Below are 23,022 nucleotides of genomic sequence, written 5' to 3'. Positions count from 1 at the left end.
CGATGCGTTAAATGGCTACCGTAATAACTGGTGTTTGAGTCTGTGCGCATTTTTCACCCATTCAGTGTCAAAATCGGGGACAGCTTTGACCGGGGACAGGTCACCCAAAACGGGGACTGTCCCCGGAAATCGGGGACGTCTGGTCACCCTACCCTAGAGCCACACTGCAAACATGACTAAAAACAGAAACTTTTGTACCCCAGAAAGCTCCACACTGGTGTCACTGTTCACAGAGATTAAACACTGAATACTTACCACACCACCTTTCAAATGCAAGCTTTTGTTCTGACATTGTGTTGCTGGCAGCTATATCTTGGCTTTCCAGCTTTTTTCCGTGAGAGAAAAAGTAAGTAGAAATAGTTATAGGAAGTGAATGAAAGGCATATAGAACATACACACAAAATTGACAGCTCACAGAAATCTCCCTGTGAATTGTCAATTATGTAGAAACAGCATGACTGCTTGCATTATTGAAAATAGTATGCTGACATAGTTTCCTGTTATTCTCTATCACCAGATGGCTGACACAGATCTTCACTTTGGAAATCACATCTCGCCAGTGAATGTGAGCAAAGTGTTTGTCCTCTATCTTTCCCTCTAAGCTTTCATTGTTGCTGCCTTCTGTTTTCTTGCACCAAACACTCAGCATTGAAGCGGCACGTTATTAAATAAATTAGGTTTCCTCCAGTGGGCCGGACAAAGACAGGCGCAAAATGAGAGGCCTATTACATGGCCTGCTTTAGTGTTTTGTTTTCCAGCTTAACCTTACCCTTCCCTGGGGCTTACTCAGGGCACTCCATGGGTGTCAGTTACGCCCCACAAAATGGTGTGCTCATATCGTTCGGAGGCATCTAAAGCTCAGGGAGCCGGCCAGCGCCAGTCAGTGTCTGCTTCTGCAACAGTGATGCTGTAACAAGGTCTCCCACTTTCACCACATAACTGAGTATATCTACTGGAGTCCCTGTCAATCAGTTGCTGTCTACCCTGCTCCCCCTTGTCTGTCATGAACCTACCTCCTCCTCACGTCATCATGTGACGCTACAGTTACACTGCACATGCTCAGCCTCCACCGTCACTATAGCTACCACAGTCTTACGTCAGCATGCAAACTTCAGTCTTCAAGGGACCACCTGTCAGTACAACAGGTATCTCCTTCCACTCTGCATGCATCACAGAACATTACTAAGCATAGCAGAACCATCAGGGAAGGCAGGAAACTCAGCTGCTAGGGTGCAGCTCCCATCTCCCAAGCCAGTTTTCTGTTGGCAATTAGCTAGAAGCCAGTGCACTCTTTTCTTTGTGTGTGGATAAATAAATGGAAACTTTCACTAATGGTTCTCTGGAGCCCAGTATGATGTCTCCAGTGGCTTGTTATATTCTGCTTTCCACTTCCTGTTCGTGAAGGTCCATTAGCGGTCCAGTCACTGCACCACTGTAGAGAGAGAAGGAGCTGAGCAGAGTAATGACAATAAAACTACATATTTACAAGTATCATAGTGCTAGCTAAGAGTAGCATCTCCTCCTTTGCTCCTCTCTCCGCTGGGCACTGTAGTTTTCAACTAAGGATTTAGTGAGTATTTATGTCAAAAGGATGGTGTATGTGGAAATGACTCGATAAACTACAATGTCCACATTCATTGTAATGAAGAAACATGTCATGGTGTAATGATGTGGCTCATTGATTGTTAGGTTTTTGGACAACAATTGAACACTATGGCACAGAGGAATTACTTTCTTAGTAGGATAACTTCATGGTCGGTTTTGGCCTTTTAATGAGATTTGTTGACAATAAGAAAATCTCTAATAACACCTGAATTATCCTTTAAGCAAGTGTGATAAGCTAGCAAAGATAAACTGAAATTTGTACAGGAAGGGTTAGGATTGCTTTGCTTTGTTTGTTTATACACAAGTTAAAGACCCCACACCTCAATTGATCCAATAAAAAGTTGGCAACACCATCATCTCTTTTCACTGACCTTTGACCTGTGACCTGAGTACATAAGGTCAAGAGAACTACACTGTTCATCCTCCAACATGAATATGATAATGGAACATAAACCCTGAGAGCACTTCATCATGAGCCTTATAAATATTTACTCATGCACAACAGACCCTGGTGACACGTGAAAGCTGTGCCACATCAGAATGCCCCTATGTTGATTGACTTGAATTAAATGGGCCCTCTTGGCACTGATCAGGGCAAATTAAGGAGTTCATGCTTTGTTCGGGATCTTGAGGGCCAGCGCTGGTAGAGCACCACTGATGAATAACTTAACACATCTGCTCATTATTGAAAGCCAATGCTTTCAAGAGCATTGCAGTATAGGGCTGCTACTTAATTAAAGGCCCTCGGTAGTGACTCTGTGCCACTGTATTATGTGTCTGCAATTGAGGCTAAAATCCTTGACGCGACCTTGTTAGTGAAAGGTACTCTTTATTGGCTATTTAATGCAACTCAGTTCAATAGTTAATGTTTAAAATAGAGTAAAGTAGAAAATAATAGTTACTTGTCTTTTTGTGTGCGGTCCCTGTGGCTGATTAACTGGCCTTGGCGGGCAGTGCAGTGGGTGTCAGCGGTGGTCGCAATCTGCAGCTGGTCCAAGCAGAACAATTTCACTGCCTCTGAGGTTTTTCCAGTCCCATCCAGTCCCTCTCACTTCACTCTGTGTGACTCACATTATTGTCAGATCACATTCATTCATATCTGCCATAAAAAGGTCTTGTGTTTTAGTTTACTGACCTGCAACTGATCCTTTTCTGACTGACCAACAATGAGCAGTTTTACAATTCAGAAAACTACCAAAACCTCAAAGTGTGTAGTTTATATGTAGTTTTTACTGTTATTTCTTCTTTGTTCGATAAAGTGGTGGTATTTTCTCAGGTAATGGAGAGTTCTTTCAGGCAATGTCTTGCCAAAATCTCTCAAAACGTGGTATAGTGAGGGTTAGGGTTAAATAAAGAAACAACTTGCCATAGTGGCCTCAGTGTTTTGCTATGATCTCCTTCAAAGTGGCATGAAAAATGAAAATATTAAACAACATATTATTATTTATTTATTATATTTAATTAAACCTGGCTGGATTGTACTGGGCAAAAAATGAAAAAAACGACAGGGCCGGTAGTGTCGAAAAAGTCAAAAATGGGGAAGGGTGGGCGATTATCCCAAACCTTGCTAAAAAGGGCCAGGGGGGCGGGCTGAGTGAGAAATGAGCAAAATCAAGCACAGTTGGGGCGTTATATGAAAATTGTGAAGGATTTTCCAAAGTGGGCAAAAAATGAAAAAAACGATTGGACGGGTAGTGTCGAAAAAGTCAAAAATGGGGAAGGGTGGGCAATTGTCCCAAACCTCATTAAAAGGGGCCAGGGGGGCGGGCTGAGTGAGAAATGAACAAAATCAATACTCTTTATTTGTTAATTGTGATCCCTAATAATAGTAGTGTGTAGGAAGGGTCAAATGCCGAGGATAAGTTTCATTTTAATGTATGAGATTGCTGAGAAATGGTCACTTTGGTTCAACTGAGGTTGTTTTTAAATGTGCTTTATAAATAAAGTTTGACTTGACTTGACAATAAAGTCGGAATCTTGATCTTTATATGAAACACTTTTCCCTTCAGTAAATTATAAATCAGATCTTCGCTCTACAGTAACCTTGTTGACTGTCTTGACTTGACAGTAAGTTGTTTATTTTCTATATCACCACACTTATGAGCCCATTATTGTGATTATACTATCACCACTCACCACAGATAAAAAGGAGCAGTCGTGTCATACATTTTTAAAGTTTGTTTATAGGTACTTTAACCCTTGGTGAGGTTGATTTCCCCAGTAACAGTTGTCTTAACTCTCACTGAATCAACTATTGTTGCTATGGATAACAGCAGTTTAATGTGCCTTGTGCACTGTTTTAGTTTAATTATTGACTATTTGAGTATTCACAAACACCTGCCACCCAAAGTGTTGTCCTTAATGGACAAGTTCTCCTGTGTCTCCCAGAGGGATTGAGACTGCTGAACATCTCTGCAAACTCTTCAAGGCTTTTTTCCCCCCCGTGTCCCGAACCTGCCCATCTGTCATGTCCGGGTTCAGATGGCAACAACTTTGGCAGTGAAGGGGTAGCAGTTCAGCATGTCAGCGCTTCTGCAGACCACATCCCTTGATAGTGCTGTCCTGATAAATGATACCTAACCGTGATCGTGTGGGCAGCCAGAAAGACTTATGCACCAAGTCTCTTGTAATAGAAGGCACTTCTCGTAAAATCCAGCACTGACTCGTTGCTCAATCTGACAACCTCTAGAGTAAGGTAAGGCGAGGCAAGGCAAGGAAACTTTATTTATATAGCGCATTTCATACCCAGGGGCAACTCAATGTGCTTTACATAAACACAAACATTCAACAGTAAGAATTGGAAACATTAAAACCCAATTAAAATAAAAAATAAAACAAAGAGTGAAATAAAAATAAAAAGCTAAACTAAAATAGAGCATGAAATATGAGAGTGCAGCATAAATTGTAATATATTACACATGTTACTTTTTTAAAAAGTAATGCGCTACATTACTTAATTACTCCCTGTGGAAAGTAATTACACTAATGGATGCATTACTTTTGCAACCCTGGGTTGCTCCTTAGCAACGCCAGTGATGTTGTGTAAAAATAATATATCAACAGATACAATAATGTGGGTCTTGACCATGATAACACCATGTTGTACAACTAATAACTGCCTCAAAATAATATATAGACAACTTGTTTCTCCTCAGTCAGCACAACAATGGCCGAGCTAAACAGACTCTCCACAGGCGGACTAGATGGCGTTTCCATCCCAACATAACACCGGTCCAGATAGCTCACCAAAGTTTTCCTATCTAATGACGGCCGTCCGTTCACTACTATCATTACTTTGCTGAGTTTGTTTCTGAAAGACGGAGATTAACAAGGAACGCATACACTCCAGCTTGAGCATCACTGTGGGTCTGTTAGTGTTTGGCTATTAGCTTTGTGTTAGCATGAGAGGTCAGGCAGTTGTGCCGCAAGCGTGCATGAAAAGCTCCTTTGATTACTTTTTTTTATCTGCCCAATTTATACATAATATTTGAAGAACTTATGTAACACAAGTAATGACATATTTCTTTGTTTAGTAACTGTAATATGATTACTGTAACGCGTCACATTACTGCGTTACAGGTAAATGTAATGTGATTACAGTAACGCGTTACATTGTAACCCAACACTGATTAAGACAGGCACACATTTGTGGAAACAAGACTATGCAAACAAGTCTGGGGTTACGATTTGTCAGTAGTTAATATGTTGAAGCCATAACATAAAAGGTGCTATCTGTTCTCCTGAATACTAATGAAATGCATGTTAATGTGAACCTTTCTCTGACAGTGAGATGATGTCAGAAACGCTTTATTGGAGTAATGAACCATTCATAGCAAATGATTTTACAGGTAAATTTGGCAGAAAAGGCAGTTGTTCTTTGAGAAAGCTCTCTAAATCTAAGTTAATTTTAAAATACCAAAGGGACAAAGTTGAAGGAGCTTAGGGTGTTGGTACTAGTGTATCAGAAGAGTAGTGCTTTTACGTTACATATGTGTCGGAAAAAAGAGTTGAAATTAGAAAAACATGGAGACCAGCCTCAATTTGATGCCATGGATACCGTGTTTCGTGGCAGTTTTGAGGGTACATGTCAAACTTTTTACATGTGTTGTCTCTCACTCATCCAATACATTCATTAATTCATAAAGTGTCTTTGTGCGTAGGGCTTATGTTAAAAACTAAATGATCAGTGTGTTAGATTTAGGGGGATCTATTGGCAGAAATTAAATCTAATATTCATAGGCATGTTCACGTTCGTGTATAATCACCTGAAAATAACAATCTTTGTTTTTTGTCACCTTAGAATGAGTATACTGCCTTCGCAAGGAGAAGTCCTATTCCACTGCTAGACAGTTAGCTAATTATTGTAGTCCTCCAATAACCACAAGGCGTAACTTTTCTTGGTTGGTTTATTAAGGAGCCACAATTATTCCTATCTGTAAAACTGTAAAAACACAAAATACAAACATAAATCAATATTTAAGCAGTACTATCACACTATTACACAACACAGTGTACATAACATTAAACATGCTGCATCACAGTGAGCTAGCTACTACTACTACAGCTATGCTAGCAATCAATTAAGCCCTTACTTGAACAAAACATAGATAAAAACGAATGCAAAGCAAATATATAATAACTATAACATTGAAAAATGCATAAATGAACAATACTTACGGACAAATAGTGTTCAAGGCAACAATTGTAAATGATAACAAGAGGAGTAGCAGCAGGCGCATGGGCTCTCTGTCTTAGCTTGTTAAAACTAAGGGAAATTCCCTGCTCTGTAACTGTTGCTACTAAAATAAACCAAAAGGGGGAAAGGAGAAACAAAACACTGGTTGTAGATGCCACTAAATCTTACACACCAGTCCTTTAAAAATGTTAGAAACACCTCTCAATGTAATATACAACCTGAAAAACACACCAGAGAATCAGTCAACATACAACTAAAGCAGTATTGATTCATTTTAGGGCTGTATTACAATCTGTTACATAATACAAGGGTTTCTATCTTTCTGGTCACTGAGTGTATGGTGCACATTTCAAAAAATTATTTACAAATGACTGGAAATAGTTTATTTCTTGCCTGTAACTGACCCTTGAGCAATCTGTCTTAACACTAAATGGAAAAGCTTTTTTTTAAAGAGCTTTCTCCAAAGGGCAATCAGATAATCTTACTTCTTGCATCGAGGCATTCCAAACATATCTCTCTGTTTCTCCATCTATTTTTGTTGCTCAACTTTTGTTTTATCTTCGTTAGAGGTAGTTTCAATCATTTGGCGGGATCTCGGAGAAGGTTGGGGAAGATGAAGGGTATTTTACTAGAATGTATGACAGAGTTCACCTCAGGCTCAGAGAGGAAAGCCGCCCACACTTCATCTGCTTTACACCTCGCAGCCACCCTCTGATGTTCAAAATAGCAGAAGGGAAGAAAATCAATGGTTTGCTCTACTCATATAAGAAGTGAAAGCAGATTTTTGCTGAAAAAATGCTTTGGAGAGCAACATGGTGATGGACAGCTGTCAATAATGAACATAGATTCTACTCCTCACTTACAAGATCCTTCACAACCTGGCACCATCAGATCTCTCGGAACTGATTCACATCTACACACCCTCCCGAACTCTCCGATCCTCCTCCGCCAACCAGCTCTTTGCCCCATCTGCCAACTTAACTACCATCATGGGGTCAAGAGCTTTCAACCGATCTGCCCCCCGCCTTTGGAACTCTCTCCCACCAGACATTTGCACTTCGGACTCTGTTTCCACCTTTAAATCCCGCCTGAAAACGCACCTATTCAGAGTGGCATACTCTGTCTCACACTAACTATGCAATCACGTTCTTGTTTATTTGTTGCACTGATGCACTTTATAGTCACATTCATATTTATTTCTTCATCTTTGCACTAAAATTTACCTGATTTATATTGTTTGATGTACTGTTGTCGTGTTTTATGTGCCTTGTAAGGTGTCCTTGAGTGCTTTGAAAGACGCCTTTAAATATAATGCATTATTATTATTATTATTATTATTATTATTATAGAACAGTGGCTGTAGGAGTGTGAATGTGTTTGGATGGGTCTAGAAAAGAGGCTCAAGGATCAGATTGTGTTTCTATACAATGATTTGCTGAATCGATGAACATGTTTACACAAAAAAAAGATTGGTTTGGAAAAGGTTCAATGGTCCAATCCATCACTTTGTAACCATGCGTAAATGTTTAACTTCCTGTGTTTTGGCAAATGGTGCAATTAACTGTGTTTAAAAGGGACGCTGACTAATATCCATATTCATGAGCATGGAGCTGAATGAATGAATGAATGAATGAATGAATGAATGAATGAAGGCTTTATTTCAAACATGTAGAAAAACAAAAACAAAGAAAAGATATAAATATATGTATCTTACATAACAGAAAACAACAGTCAAACGCACAAAACAAGGAAAACAACATTGATTAAACATGTTTGAAAAGGAGTAGGAAGAAGCATTCGCTTATTGAATCCTACCCCTTCTCCAATTTATAATTCAACTATTTATTATTTATTTATTTCCTGTGTGTTTATATCTTATTTATGTATGTATTTTAATCCTAATTGTTATTTATATTTACTTATTACCATATCTAAATAATCAAACATATTTGTCTGATACAGACTCAAAAGAAATAAAATAAAATAAATTAAACAGATAAACAAATAAATAAAGAGAATAATATGTGCAAACCCTAGTGCTCGTCCCACCCTCCTTCCTCCCTGTACCTAGTGTAAACCATGTGCTTATACCGCTGTTTAAACATGTTCATGCTTGGACATTGCTTCAGCCCCCCCGACAACCTGTTCCACAGTTTCACCCCACATACCGACACACAGTGAGTTTTTAAAGTTGTGCGAGCAAATGGATGCTTGAAGTTCATTTCCCCCCTGAGATTATATCCCCCTTCTCTCTGAAAAAACAGTTTTTGAATGTTGACCGGAAGTAGATTGTTGGCTGCTTTGTACATGATTTGTGTGGTTTGAAACTGAACTAAATCTATAAGTTTAAGTGTTTGTGATTTCAAGAATAAAGGGTTGGTGTGTTCTCTGTAACTAGTGTTGTGAATTATCCTAATGGCTCTCTTCTGCAATATAATCAGCGGTTGTAGTGTACATTTATAAGTGTTTCCCCAGATCCCTACACAGTAATTTAAATATGGTAATATTAATGAGTTGTAAAGTATGTGGAGTGATCTGTGGTCCAGGAAGTGTTTTGCCTTACTTAATACTGAAATGCTGCGTGACAGTTTGGTTTGTACATGTTTTATGTGAGATTTCCATGTCAGTTTATCATCCATAATTACCCCAAGAAATTTATTTTCATGTACCCTTACAATATCTACCCCATCTACTTGTATATGAACTTTATTACTTTTTACAATTCCCAAATAGCATGACTTTTGTTTTATTGAGATTTAATGACACACGAGCTAAAAGTTTGTTGTACAAATCTGTTGCATGTTTTGCTCCTGAATTGCTGTGTCAGGTGAAAAAGTGCAAGTGAAATGCCATTGGGCCTTTAAGAGGCTTTCACTTCATCACAACATGCTAGCACAGCTTAGTCCACTGCAGCATTTTATGGAATGGCACAGCTGTCATTTTTGGATGATCCACTTTTATGCCCCCTTCCCAGACACCACATCCTAAAATGTTTCCATAACCCACAGATAAGTGTGACGTATTTCTAAATGTCCACATACTTATAGTGACTCTGCATTGATACTTTGCATAAAGGTTTTTTTTCTTCTGTTTAATTCAATTCAGTTGAAATCAGAGCCATGAAACAAAATTTGATATTTAAGATATATTACACATATGTCTTTTGTTATTTTTATCCTCACCTCTTTTTATACCAAACACTTAAAAGGATCACCTTTGTATTTCAAATGCTTGGTGATATCGAGTTTAATAATAGTACACAGTATACAGTGTTTTTCTCTTTGTGGAAATCAAGTGGACATTTTTCTCTTCATGTATGTTTTTGGTTTTGGAAGTCTCTTAAATGACTGATTCACTGCGTGCATTGACTAGCATGTCCCCTGGGCTACCAGGAGGCAATTGAGTAGCTCCTTCTCTTTAACTGAAACACACTAATCAATGGCAGCAACATGACAAATGCATTCGCAGCATAACTGATGGCAGTTTGGGATATTGCAGTGGCTGCCTTATTAGTATAAAGTCAGCAAATTTTTCACTCTAACAGCTTTTGACACACATCTTGCACTTGTTTTACAAACTCGCTGAAATCACCCTTTGAAAAGCTTTTTCTGGAGGGCAAGCTCTATTCTTTAATTAATAAATTGTTCTCATTGAATGCTGTACTTCCAGTTTATGTGTGCAAACAAATGTGGCAAATCCAATTACACATGCTGCCTAATAAGTGATCATGTGGGGTGCCAGTTTTCTTCATTTTACTTATACATAGTTTTTGCCTTTGGCACTCCAAGAAAAATGAATTAATGAGGTCATCTCAAATATTTTGTTCAATTCTAAGAGTAAGTTTCCTGTGATAACAGTGCATGAGTCTTGAGCCACAGATGTTTCTATAGAAAATACAAATGAGGGCAAAGCCTGAGGGAGAGTAGTGATGGATAAACCAACAATATCCAGTCCTATAATTACTGCACATATACTGTTTTATTTTTTTTATTTTTTGCCTTTATTTAACCCGGAAATCTCTTGAGAAACATTATCTCTTTTACAAAGGAGACTTGGCCAAAAAGGGTAGAAAAAATTGGTGTCACAGACTTACATAAAAACACAATAAATGACAACAATCACATCTGACACAGCAAAACAGGATCTGAGAAAGAGCGAGAGAAAACATTTGACATGAAACATTGTTTTAATGTGATGCTGTAATGCCAGATATGAAGGCACTGTTTCCAAATTAAGTTTATCTTATAAATTGTTCTAAGCCCAGAATGCATAAAATCAAAATACAGTTTTACTATGTTGGGATACTGCAGGTTATGTATTTAGATGATTTGGTCTGATAGTTGTTATAAACAGAGGAAACCATTTAACAAAGGTAACCAGGTATTAGGAGGTGGTTATAGGATTAGATTGCAAAAGTAAATTAATTGATTAAAATTGAACAGCTGCTGATATGAAACAGTCTTGCTTTGATTTGTTCAGGGAATAATCAGTGAAAGAAAATGGCGTAATCTCATTGGATGAAAGGCACAAGAGAAATAATAAATGTGTGTGAGGTCAGCGGGGTTATAGGGGGCCTCTGTTAAACTTCATATAGAGAAAGAATGGATGAATGTAAAAGATAAAGACATGGAGACAGATGAAGGATTTGTGTAAAACTAATACAGTAACACAGCGTGGATTGAGTGATAGTCAGTTTTTCATTTGAAGTTATTAATAAATACTCCTACTACTGCCTGCATTAGTTCAGAGTAGGTAGTTTCCCTGTGGGTCATTTTCTACTTTTTCACCCTGTGCTCTGATGACCATAAAATATTAAACTGCAGCAAATCACAGACCTGGCCAAATATCTCCTGAAAATTGGATGAAGAAAACGAACATTTGAGGCTCTTTATTATCTTCACAAACTATTTGGCAACCTTAAGACTAGTAAGCTTATCTGCAAAGTCTGAGAAATGAAACACTCTTGGCATTTTAGTTCAAATATATAAAAAAACAAACAAACAAGCTGTTTTCAGAACCTGGCAAATATATTCTGATGAAGAGCCACATCCTCTTCACTTTGAATCTGCAGTGTGGAACTTTTACATGTAAATGAACATCTATTACATTCAAGCCCTTGCCAAATGAGTTCACACAATGCCTATCACTGCCAGATAAATCTCTCTTTTAGCCAGATAATTATCTCAGTTTTTAAATCTTATGTCAGTGACAACATTCCTGCGCTTGCTGTTTGAATGTGTACAAGAGACTCCCAGTTAGCTCTCTGCTAACTTGAATGTAGATAAAATGTTATAACAATTTAATCTCTTCTAGACTTTTCAAATGTTATTGGACTGAATGGATCCATACTGTATATAAAATGGACGTAACATCCGTTACGTCACCCATTGGTTTGTGGACTGCTGCTTGGAAGCGAATAGTATCGGATCTGGGCAGCGCCATCTTGAAAATTTCCGGTGCATGCTGGGTAAAAATAAAAAACAGATTCTACTTATATGGGCATCAGGGGGAGAAAATGGCGCCCTCCTGAACCTGTGAACCAATCAACCTGTCAATCACGACGTAGCCACGCCCTAATGCATACCCTGCTTTATCGTCACATATAAAATCAGGGAGGCCAAAATTTCACAAATGAACATCATACTGCATTGAAGAAGGCTTTAAACTAGCGATTGAAACCATAAACACATTTTGAAAACGTTTACTGAATTATAAATCAAGTGAGAAGTTGGTGAATTCTCCGTTGACTTGTATAGAGACGGAAGTCCTTTTGACACCAAAACGGTCGCCCCCTGGTGGCCTTTTGATAGAATGCAGTTTTAAGTTACTTCCGCGTTGGTATCATTTCAGAGGACCAGAACTCCCCGCCTGAATGGATCACATTCTGATAGTGAACTGAATCATTTCACAGGGGTTGTGTGAGAAGACAATGTATCCAGCGTTTTACAGCAGCAGCAGTAGCAACAGAGTAGGCTGCGGTGGAGCCTATAATATAAGCTTTAAGGTATACTTGCACATCTATTTTTTTGCAGACTATTTTGACCTGCTTTTCCCTTTGTTGTATGGAAATTAGACCACATGGCTACAGATACAGTAATGCCTTTTTTGGGTCTCTTGACAGTAATTGCATCTCTACAGCAGAAGAAAGCCATTATTCTAATTGTTTTACATTATGTATTCCTACCACTTAACAAGTTTAATAGATCCCTCTCCTCTTTCCTATTCAGATCAGGCAGGTTGAGGTTTGTTTGAGAGTGTGTTAAAAATGTCTCCACATGTTCTTGCATCCCAGACAGATCTGTCTCTCTCTGTTCCTGTCTTGTCCTTTACCTCCAGGTCAGTTGGGCAAAAGAGAAATAATTAATAGGTTTCTAAGCTAATGGGTATTGATAGGTCATCGGTAATGTACTCTCATGCTTGGCCAGAGCCTTTTGTGCTCCTGTTCAGGAGGTCTTTTACCTTGTTCAGCAATTTCATGTCTCAGAAAATACAGCTTGAAATAATCTACAGAACCAGTTTCCAATAATGTCATTGGGAACTTGGAGGAAACCAAGGTCTTCTGGCTGTAGAGTAATTAAGCACTGACTCATCAGACCTGCTCTTTCATTTGCTGCTGAGTCGACTAGTTCTCTCTTTCAGGACTGTGTTCCTCTCTTGGGTTGAAATACATCATTATTCAGTTAACAGGAGAATCTATAGCCTCTTTCAGTTGTGCCAAGGGTGTGAAACAGTGAAATTGCACACCTCCTCCAGTGTGGATTTTCTTTTTGTGCATGCAATTGAACATCTTGATTTTACACTCTTTCTGTTGAGGAAATAAAAGGCAACAGAGCAGCATTGTTTTCTTTAAGAAACTCGGAAGATAGCAGAGCTGCTGTGCTCTGTATCTTTTCTTGCTGTCCACTCAAGCAGCATAAAATCTTATTTACCTCCAGCTGAAACTGTGTTTACTGATGTGTTACTGGACATTTTTAGTCACAGCTTTGAGTTTATTAAATGTGAACATTGTCCACTCTCTGTTGGTTTTGGCTTGTACTGTTCTCATGTCAGACTTCTGCTTTGTGTGCAGCATTTTAATGCAATGAAAACACTTTAGCATAATGGAACAGCTGCTTTTAACAGCTCCACCAATGTGGCACCCGTATTATAAAAGGCATTTAAATGTTTCTGGCATGAAAGTGGATCCACAATGTTGTTAAAATGTATGTCAACACTGCTCTCTATATTGATACAAGTCACTGTTTGATATTCTTGTGCAAGATGGTAGAAGGTATTAATATGGTCATAATCCTCATTTGTCTTGTATCTGCTTAAAATAACTTTAAAGTTTTACTCTTATTGTGATCCTTTGTGTACGTAACCTGTACTCAAGTTTCTCTAAAAAAAAAAGATACCTTGACCTGAATGAGATTTCCTAAAGAGCCCTTGATATCCATATTTAGAATTGGTCCTCTTCCAAGGAGTCTGCCATGTTGCACCGCCAGTTTCTACAGTAGCCCAGAACGGACAAACCAAACACGTTTTCACCTGAGTTTTGTAGCCACCGTAGGTTCTGCTACATAATTGGATTTGGAGAAGTATTCAGTGGTTTGCAGTATGCAATCACACTGCTAGATGCCACTACTCCTACACACTGGTCTTTTGAAACAACCAGCAGAGACAATGAATCATTGAATCATTAACAGGAATGCTAAGTTAAGCAGTGTCCTGGTTGCAGCTTCATATTTAATAGAGACATGGGAGTGGTATTGATCTTTTTTATTTAACTCTTGGAAAGGAAATGGATAAAAAATTAACTTTGTTCTGACCTTTTGTGGCTTAATTCATTTTCTTTTATGTGAGGCTGTTCCCAATTCATTTGTCTTGTTGTCATGATACACAAAGATCTTTAAATCGACTTTGTGATCACATGACAATAGACTTACCCTTAATTTGATATTGATATACATGATAAGAAGAATTGGTTTAAGATGGATTCAATTACTATCAGTGTTTTTCTCCTTGATATGAATAAAAAGCAGAATTGCCAATATTCCCAGACCGATCCATCCACGTGCAGGTGCTGACAGTGCACATTGGTTTGGCTCTGCTCCACTTGTAATACAATTGGTATTGATCAGGAGCGCAGACAAGGCAAGACAGATTGAATCCAGACCTCACCAGTAGGCAAAGAGCGCTAAATTCACTCTCACGACATGAGGTTGGTGGGTTCCAGTTCATTCATTGCTGTCTCTCGCTGTCAGGCAGACATTCAACTGGCGCCTGACATGAAGACAGCCTATCATCACTTTCCTTTGACTGGCAGACATTCCGAGTAATTAGGCACTAATAACTGCAGTGTGCAGAGCTAAGACATGAAATGAACTGTCTGTACTCTGCTGGAGATCCCTACTGGGCATGGCAGCTGGGGAGCTGCACAGTCCGGAAAATGCATGTGCATAGGGCAAAGAAGGTGTATGTGTGTTTATGAGAACGGGAACGAGATGGGGAGGGAGACAGCAAGTGTGAGCATGTGTGCACATACTGTATGCACATGCATGAATGTTTATCTTTTTTACTTTCACATGGCTTCAGCTGAGAATCCACATTGTAGGGTCAGATGTGAACAAGCATACAGGACAGCTTTTAAAGAAATATTTTTGACATTTTGGTGAATACACTTATTCCCTTTCTAACTGTAAGGTAAATATGAATCCAGCACCAGCTAGATCATCAAGACTGTAAACAGGGTGAAACAGCTAGTCTAGCCCCATCCAAAGGTAAAAAAAAGATAAGATAACTAATTAATATGTTATATCTTAATTTATTTATTTTGCCAACATCACATCAATGACCAGACTTCAATGCCAATAAATGGCACATAACTCTCCATAATATCACGACTTACACTTACACACTAGACAACATGAGATATAGAGTTACCTTTCGCCAGGAGCCGGGCTAGATGTTTCCCTCTGTTTCCAGTCTTTATGCTAAGCTAACCAGCTGCTGTCTGTATCTTTATATTTACCAGAATGTTAGAAGAGTGGCAAGAGTTGGCAAGAAAGCAAAAAAGCGTGTTGAACTATTTCTTTTAAGCACCCAATGGTCAAAGATTACTCAATAATCAATTTCTTTCTGATCTTGACAATAAATAAAACAATTGGACATTGCTACTGTAGCTGTGTTTTCCCTCCTCACACACAAACACACAGTATGCATATCATTAGACGTACCCTACTTTGTCTTCAGCAAGCTGTGCGCTACTACAAGCCGATTGGCTCTGCAGCTTTCAGGGACCAGCAGCAAGCACTTATTATAAAAACGGCTCTGCACACTGCACAGGAGAGGCCACGTAGGGACCTGGCCACACACCGCTTTACCAAGACAGGGAGCATCATGGGAAGTAACTGTGATGAGATGTGTGACAGCAGCTGGACGCCCTGTGGAGGTGGGGATTATAAGGGAAAGACATAAAGAGGGACACGAAGGACAAGTGTGGAAGGAGAAAGAGAAACAATAGCAGTAGATCATGACGAAGAGGATCCCAGGCCAGGCAGAGCTGTCAGGTTTTTCCCTGTGTGAGATTTCATTATGCGGCTGTCTCTGCCTCTCCAGCGGTGGCTGTGCTCACAGGATTAGATTAAGTTGCCAACCACAGTCATAAAAACAAGGAGAATGTCCCTGGGCTCTTTTGACACAATGTTTGTTTAGAGAGTGCAAGGATGTCCATGAACACACACACAAATCAGTGACGGTTGGCTATATCCAAGAGCTACAGTATATAATCAACACTAAAGCTGTAAGGGCTAAAGGGCGAAAGGGTAACCCTCCTTTATGCATATTTTATCATTATAAAATACCCATCTTATCAACCTCTTGCAAAACACGGCACCTCTCTCAGTTAAAACATTACAGATTTGCCGAATTGAAATTCCACTGTTGCATACAACCCAAATAAACTGATCACATGAGCTTGCCGCAAATTGTTCTGTGCCATTCCAGCAGAAGCAGCTCAATTTTAAAATAACATTGCACTCACACATCCCAGCACGCCTGACCAGAATTACAAAAGCTGCACTCAGAATGGGCTGGGAGAGCTGCACGGTTGTACTTTAATCAAACGTGTGAAGACAAGAGATATAGTACTGGGTGATACTATGGCCCGGGGCTAACAAACAGAACAACCCGATACAAGATAAATGAGGCTGCCTCTTTTCCGGTGCCTCCAGTTTTGTACTGGGACTCGGACTAAAGACATATGAAGCCAACAAACTGAATGTTATGGAGGATTAAAGTATAGGTCAGTCCAGACTGAGAAACGAAACTTATGAAATCCAGTACTAATGGGATGTACAGCATGTCCAGGAGGAATTCATGTCAGTACAGGTGAAAAATCATAGGTCCATATGATGTGGTTGGAAGCTCAGGAAAAAAGCTAGTCAGTGAGCCTCTGAGGTTAAGACTTCATTGTTTTTTTTAGATATTTTAGCCCGAGCATTAGACCATTCTTAACATAGAATTTGAAGCCTAAAACATTGCAGTTTTCTGAAAGAAAGAAAAGCCATGTCCAAAGCCATTGTAAATACTCACCTGTGACCGCATTAGAAATTACTCTACCAGTTAGTCTACAAATGGTTTAAGAAAAAGTGGTGAAAAGAGATGGACAAGAAAGAGGAGGGAGATACAAAATAAGAGAAGAGACACACTGAAATTATGAAAGTCAAACTGAAGAGCTGGAAAAGTCAAGAAACAAAGCCAGAACTATTAAACAGATTATGTTTTCAGACCTGGTGTGTTGGCAGTTCTTAATCTGTTGAAATTTTGTAATCCAGGTTTACATGAATGAAGATATCTTTCAATGTAGACACTCGTGGGGTCGCTGGTGCGTCTGGCTCGTGGAGCGATGAAGGAGACGAAGTGACGTACTTCCTGTCAAATATTTTCTCAATGAAATATAAAAAATTGGGAGAGGGGAGGAGGAGGTTCCCTTCTGTGAACGCATGACGTCACTGGGAATTCCCACTGATGAAAATGGGATTTCTTACTTTTTTCACAGCTTTATTATTAGCCTCATAGTGTGTATCTGAGCCGCAGAGGCTGTAGACAACTATGAGCAGAACATTTGAGACATGAACGTTTTTTTCCTCTTTTTATTCCTCACAACAAGTAACGTTCGCTGATGATCATGGGTAGGCTAATGTAGCCACTCCCGCCAATGTCCTCAACAGCAGGAAGAAACCGTATTTTGTCACAATTGAAAGTGAAATAATTAAAACCGATGGTCATAACATTCACCGAGCATTTCGTTGAGCTTTCTTGTTTTTGTGTGAAGAAATGTTGAGGATATAAATAAAATCATGAGTGAATTATCCGGTCTTCCCGGGACTTATAAAGACACAACAGGGCTAAAATCTCATGGTTACATGTTGAATATTATAGCTTTTTTTTTTTTTAAAGTAATACTTTACTGCATGTATTTAAATTCGTATGATATCATTGATAAGGTTTATAAGGTGTGTGATTATTCCAAACCAAAGTGATCAGTAATATGTGATATCCTCATAAATGCTGAACATCCAGTTTTTTCTTCTCTTTCTACACCTCCTTCATTCTCCGTTGCAAGTTTTTCCTCTCAGATCATCTCTTAACTTTTCTTCTCTCTGATATTGACCAAAATCTGTGCGTGCAACTTTATGTGCAAGACTCACAGTTTTCATAACCTGGCTTTTGTGGTTCTTTTTTTTCCTACAGTGTAAAGCTCAGAATCTTCTTATTTCTTTAATGAATGTCCTGGTCTACCTTTGCTTTCTTTCCACTTTTTCTCCAAGGCACCTTTGATCCTTTCACTCTCCTCCTTCCACGTAGCTCTGATCTGTTTGTTCTCCTCCCTCGAAGTGCAGAAACTTTCCTGAAGGGAGATGATTAGCTTTTCTCTTGTTTTCATCTTGTCTTTAATCTTACTGCATTCAGTGTCTTCCTGTTTGCGTCATGTGTTCTCCAACTTTTTCTCTCCTGCTTCTTACTGTTTTTTGTACACTCGTAATTTCTTTCACTAGAAAGCTTATTCTCATTGAACAGCACAGCATTGGAAGCTTGTTAGTCAACATGGACCCACACTTTGCAGAATTATTAATTTAATCTATTTATCACTTAATTAGCTGCAAGAATTGGCTGAGAAATGGACTCTTCTGCCCTTTTTTCAAGATAATATCTGGCTAATTCCAGTCGCAACAACCACATTTACAATACTGGCAAAGAAAGATGGATTGTATTGATTAATTGACTAAGTTAAGATAGAGTTAATGGAGGAGTCTATTGTCTATTGTTGCTTGTCAAGGGAGTTGTATCTGTGTGTAATTGAAAGCAGATATGTTACATATCAAGGGTCAGGTTAAGTGAAGGCAGCAGTCTGCAGTTGCACCTCGGCTTGTGTATCCTTCAGTGGCATCTGAAATAACATAATGATAAAGATAGATCACTTCCCTCTGCAGATGTAATCATATTCTATAGCACACTGTGTGAGAACACATGGAGCTACGGTATATAATACTGCAGGGTGCATGTGTATTTGTTCTCTACTCTGTGTCATATACTTGGTGATATGATAGCGTGCAGCGACTGTGAATTATGCTTTACACTTCGTTCCTGTTGTCCAAACTGTGTGTGCTGTGAAAGACTATGAAACACTGTCACTGAGTCTGCAACAGTCTCACCAAGACAAATCTGTGTGTGTTCATTGTTCTCGGTGATTCAAGGCATGGTGAATCCCTGCTGCATGTGAAAAACACAAGAACAAGGTTTTTTCATGTGTTGTTTGCGTTGTGCTCTCATATTTTAGATCGGTTTGGAGCTTGAATCTGTATGGATATATTTAGGACGTTCTCATCTTCTGTTTGTATGATATGGATGATTTGGATAACTCAACGAAATGTTGGGTGAATGTTAAGACCATTACTTTTAATTATTTCACCTTCGATTGTGAGAAATACGTTTTGTTTCTGTCGCTTTGGACATTAGCGGAAGTGGCTACTTTAGCCTACCCATGATCTTCAGCAAACGTAACTTGTTGTGAGGAATAAAGCGATAAATAAACGCTCATGTCTCCAATCTTCTGCTCATAGTTGTCTACAGCCTCTGCAGCTCAGATACACACTATATGGCTGTGAAACAAGCGTTTACATCAGGGGGCATTCCCAGTGACGTCATGCGCCCCCCAACCCCCCCCACACACTTTTGTATATTTCATTGAGAAAAGGTCACAGCAGGTGGTGAGATAGTCAAGAAAAAGTATTCTCATATTCATTATACAAAGCATAACGGATATGATTTTATAATTAGTCCCTACTGATTTTTCACATCTCACTACGTTGCTATGGTGGTTGCTAAGGACTCAACCCGGTATCGTTATGGCCGGTAACGTGCGTCTCCTCTTTTGGCTGTATTATCTGGAATAAAGCAACATCTTTACTTTTTCTTAACACAGATCATCTATATGCAATGCATTTATTAATTCAGCTATAGTAGATATTAGATAGACACACGAGTGATCAGTGCGCCTGCACAAACCTGAAACTAGACCCTCAAACCGGACGGCTCCATTCTGTGGAATGGAACATATTGAATGGTCTTCCAAAATCTTCCAGTAGAGCCTTAGATTAAAATATAGACTTGTAGATGTGCATGATATGTTCCCTTTAATGATTTTTTCACAAGATGATCAGCTACACATAACAACTGTTTGACTGGCTTTATGAATTTTATGTTTTGAAACAATATTTTGTTATGAAAAAGTGCTGATAATGATTTAGTTTTGTTAATTTAGTTATTTAGGATATTTATACTTATCTTTAATGTTTAAACAGTTTCAACTAGGTTTATGAAGGCATTTATTTTTAACCACATCGCCCTACAGCAGGAAGGGTACTGAGGTCATTCTCTTTGTTCCTGGATATGAACCTGCTGGGCAGAGGTTCACTCCATCAGACAGAGAGAGATGAAAGGAAAATCTGTCTATGGGTCAAAATACTCTCAGATTGATTCTTTATCGCCCTCTGTGTGTGTGTGTGTGTGTGTGTGTGTGTGTGTGTGTGTGTGTGTGTGTGTGTGTGTGTGTGTGTGTATGTTGGAGATATGGAAGTGTAACACAATAAATTATTACACACCTGGTTTGTTAACTTTCATGTGTTTGGTTTAACATACTACATTTCAGGATCCGTCTCACTCTCACTTGTGTAAAACCACACATTTAATTTAGTGGCACAAATATCAAAGCATTCTTTCAAAAGACTGAAATGAGAAATATAGAACATAAAAAGACTATTATGGTTCTAAAGGTCAACAGCACTTGTTACATTTTATTCAGCACATTCTGAGTGTAAACAATATCAGGCAGTATCACATCGGTGAGATTTCAAATGACAGGCAACATAGGCTTACTGTGTATTTGGGGATTTTTTATAAACAAACCCAGCAAAAGTATTTTTAATCTTGTGTGAACCTCCACAAAAGGCCTAGTTAACATATATTTACATGTATGTGCACACCTCACATCCAGCACAGACAACACAGAGTGTATAAATAGATGCTCTGCAACTCTCTGGGGAGCGGTATCTTCGGCACAACAAAGCAGGATAAAGGTGTTTCTGCGGAATAATTCACGAGTAAAAACTCTCATGAACAAAGCAGCTTCGACAACTTACACTGTAGACTGTAATATAAGATCCAGGCACAAAACACCCAACAGAAAAGTTCAAAGTAACAGTGGAAAACATATTGTGACAGATGGCAGAAAATAACAAATTCAGCTTTCAGACACAGCTAATTTACACAGCATGCAGTTTGGTTTGTTTTTTAATCTTTACAGGAGTAATAAAATACTGTCTGTGCATGTCTTTCTGAACACTGTAAAAGCACCGTGTTTATATTTTAATATTGGTACCTTGGGTTGAAACAATAGGATCCAGATCTGTGTCAGCTCCTGCTAATATGTCCTCCATCACAGCTTTGGTCTGCTTCCACCTTAATCTTTGACCTCTGATTCATCTGGGATGCATCTTTCAACGTTTACCACTATATAGGCTGCAGCGTAACAATCCCGTTACTATAGCATTTAATTGAGAAGTTGGATGAATAATAATATACTGTAAAACAAACGTACATTAGCAACCACAGAGCAGTGGATATCAATCCTGGATCCAGAGCCACGTTGGTTTGTATTATGATCATTGTGTCAGGGACTATTCATTCAAGTAGCTATTTTAATCAGGTATTTACCAGGTAGGATATAGGAAACCACACACATGGCTGGTATACATTCTCCTTTATGTGCCTCCTCTTTGCTCTCCTCTCATAGCACACAGTATACAATCCTATTTTCCTCTGATTGAAACATTGCAACTTGCCTTAAGGTGCTGTTTACTGTGTCCTGTGGGACTGCCGGTTGTTTCCCAAAATGTTTATCTGATGTCTCTTTGCCACTAGCTGACCAACAATATGCCTGCCTGTAAATGTTGCCTTCCCTGCAGACCACACCAATTGGGTTCTTTTTCTTCCTGATGTTTCCATTTCCTCAATTCTGATTATTTGATTGCTGCTGTCAGATAACATTTGGATATGTTGCCGGGCATATTTTTCTAAAGAAAGTCTTCATTTACATCCTGAGGCTACACCTTATTATGTAGGAGAAGAAGGAAACTACACAATGTTTCTGCCTGGGTTTGACTCATTGCACTTAATAGCGCTGCAGTGTATGTCCGAACACTTCTGCTGTATTTATGTTTTTGGGAAGAAAACTACTGTGCAGACCTACACAGAGAGTGGGGTTGTAGATATAGGTTGCAGTGACTCATGCAGGAGCAGACACACTCCCAAATCTCTCTGATATGTTGTATGGACCTACATGTCAAGCAAGCTCAGGTCAAGTTAATAATACACAGATAAAAATGTGAATGTATGCTCAAAAAACAGTCAACGCAAATGTCTCTGAACTGCCACATGCACATTTGTCCAATTTGTTTTTGTGCAAATGGTCAGCTAAATGTGTTGATGTCCAGTCGGATCTTTTTACATTTGAACTGTGAGCTGACCAGCTTCTCTGACGTCTCCGCAGTTAGTGGACTGTAGGTGTCCTGCATACTATGAAGGAAACCTATTTCATAATGCTACATGGCAGGCACCACGGATTGTTCTGTGCCTTGCTCATTTAACTAAACTTCCACAAAACACTCAGTGCCATCTGCCACACGTGACAAATCAAATAGACTTCCCTCCTTCCTTCCAACTATCTAGGCAGAGGAATTTGAAGACTATTTCTGCAGAACAAAGACCCCAAAGCCACTTTCAGTGCAAATCCACTCCAGCTTGTCAGGTACAGTGACAGTTACCCAGAGTCACACAGGTCAGGTCAAACCAGCAGAGATGTTAGGCCTAATTTTTCATTTTTCAATCAGTTTCCTCTTCTCCCATCCATCAGGACTCCACCGGTACGTCACTGTTGCCCCAGTGACACTCCATAAGGATGCTGAACAGCCTTGAAGCTGCATTCACATCAGTGCTTTCGTGAATTTGGTCCTGCTTCTCTTTGAAGCTATTTCCATTCAGACTTACAGGAACCAGATAGAGCTTTCACCCTGGATTTTGGATTGAAATATCTGCTTGCTATGCAAATGTTCAATTTGATAAACAATGCATATATTGACTTTTACAAATAAAGCTATGGATTTAGGACATAGGATAATCAG

General features: G+C 39.0%; 1 protein-coding gene across 1 annotated transcript in view; it reads left to right on the top strand.

The window, feature by feature from the left end:
• The first annotated feature begins 517 nt into the window (after positions 1-517).
• The window catches only part of LOC133979955 (calmodulin regulator protein PCP4-like), a 57,809-nt gene continuing 35,304 nt past the window's right edge, over positions 518-23,022 (top strand). Inside the window, exon 1 of the mRNA XM_062418497.1 lies at positions 518-565. Within this exon, the coding sequence (XP_062274481.1) occupies positions 518-565 (48 nt within the window). The remainder of the gene's footprint in view (positions 566-23,022) is intronic.

This window comes from Scomber scombrus, chromosome 5 (genome assembly GCF_963691925.1).
Source record: "Scomber scombrus chromosome 5, fScoSco1.1, whole genome shotgun sequence".
In the NCBI taxonomy this organism is placed as follows: Eukaryota; Metazoa; Chordata; class Actinopteri; order Scombriformes; family Scombridae; genus Scomber; species Scomber scombrus.
This window is presented reverse-complemented; position numbering and strand designations above follow the sequence as displayed.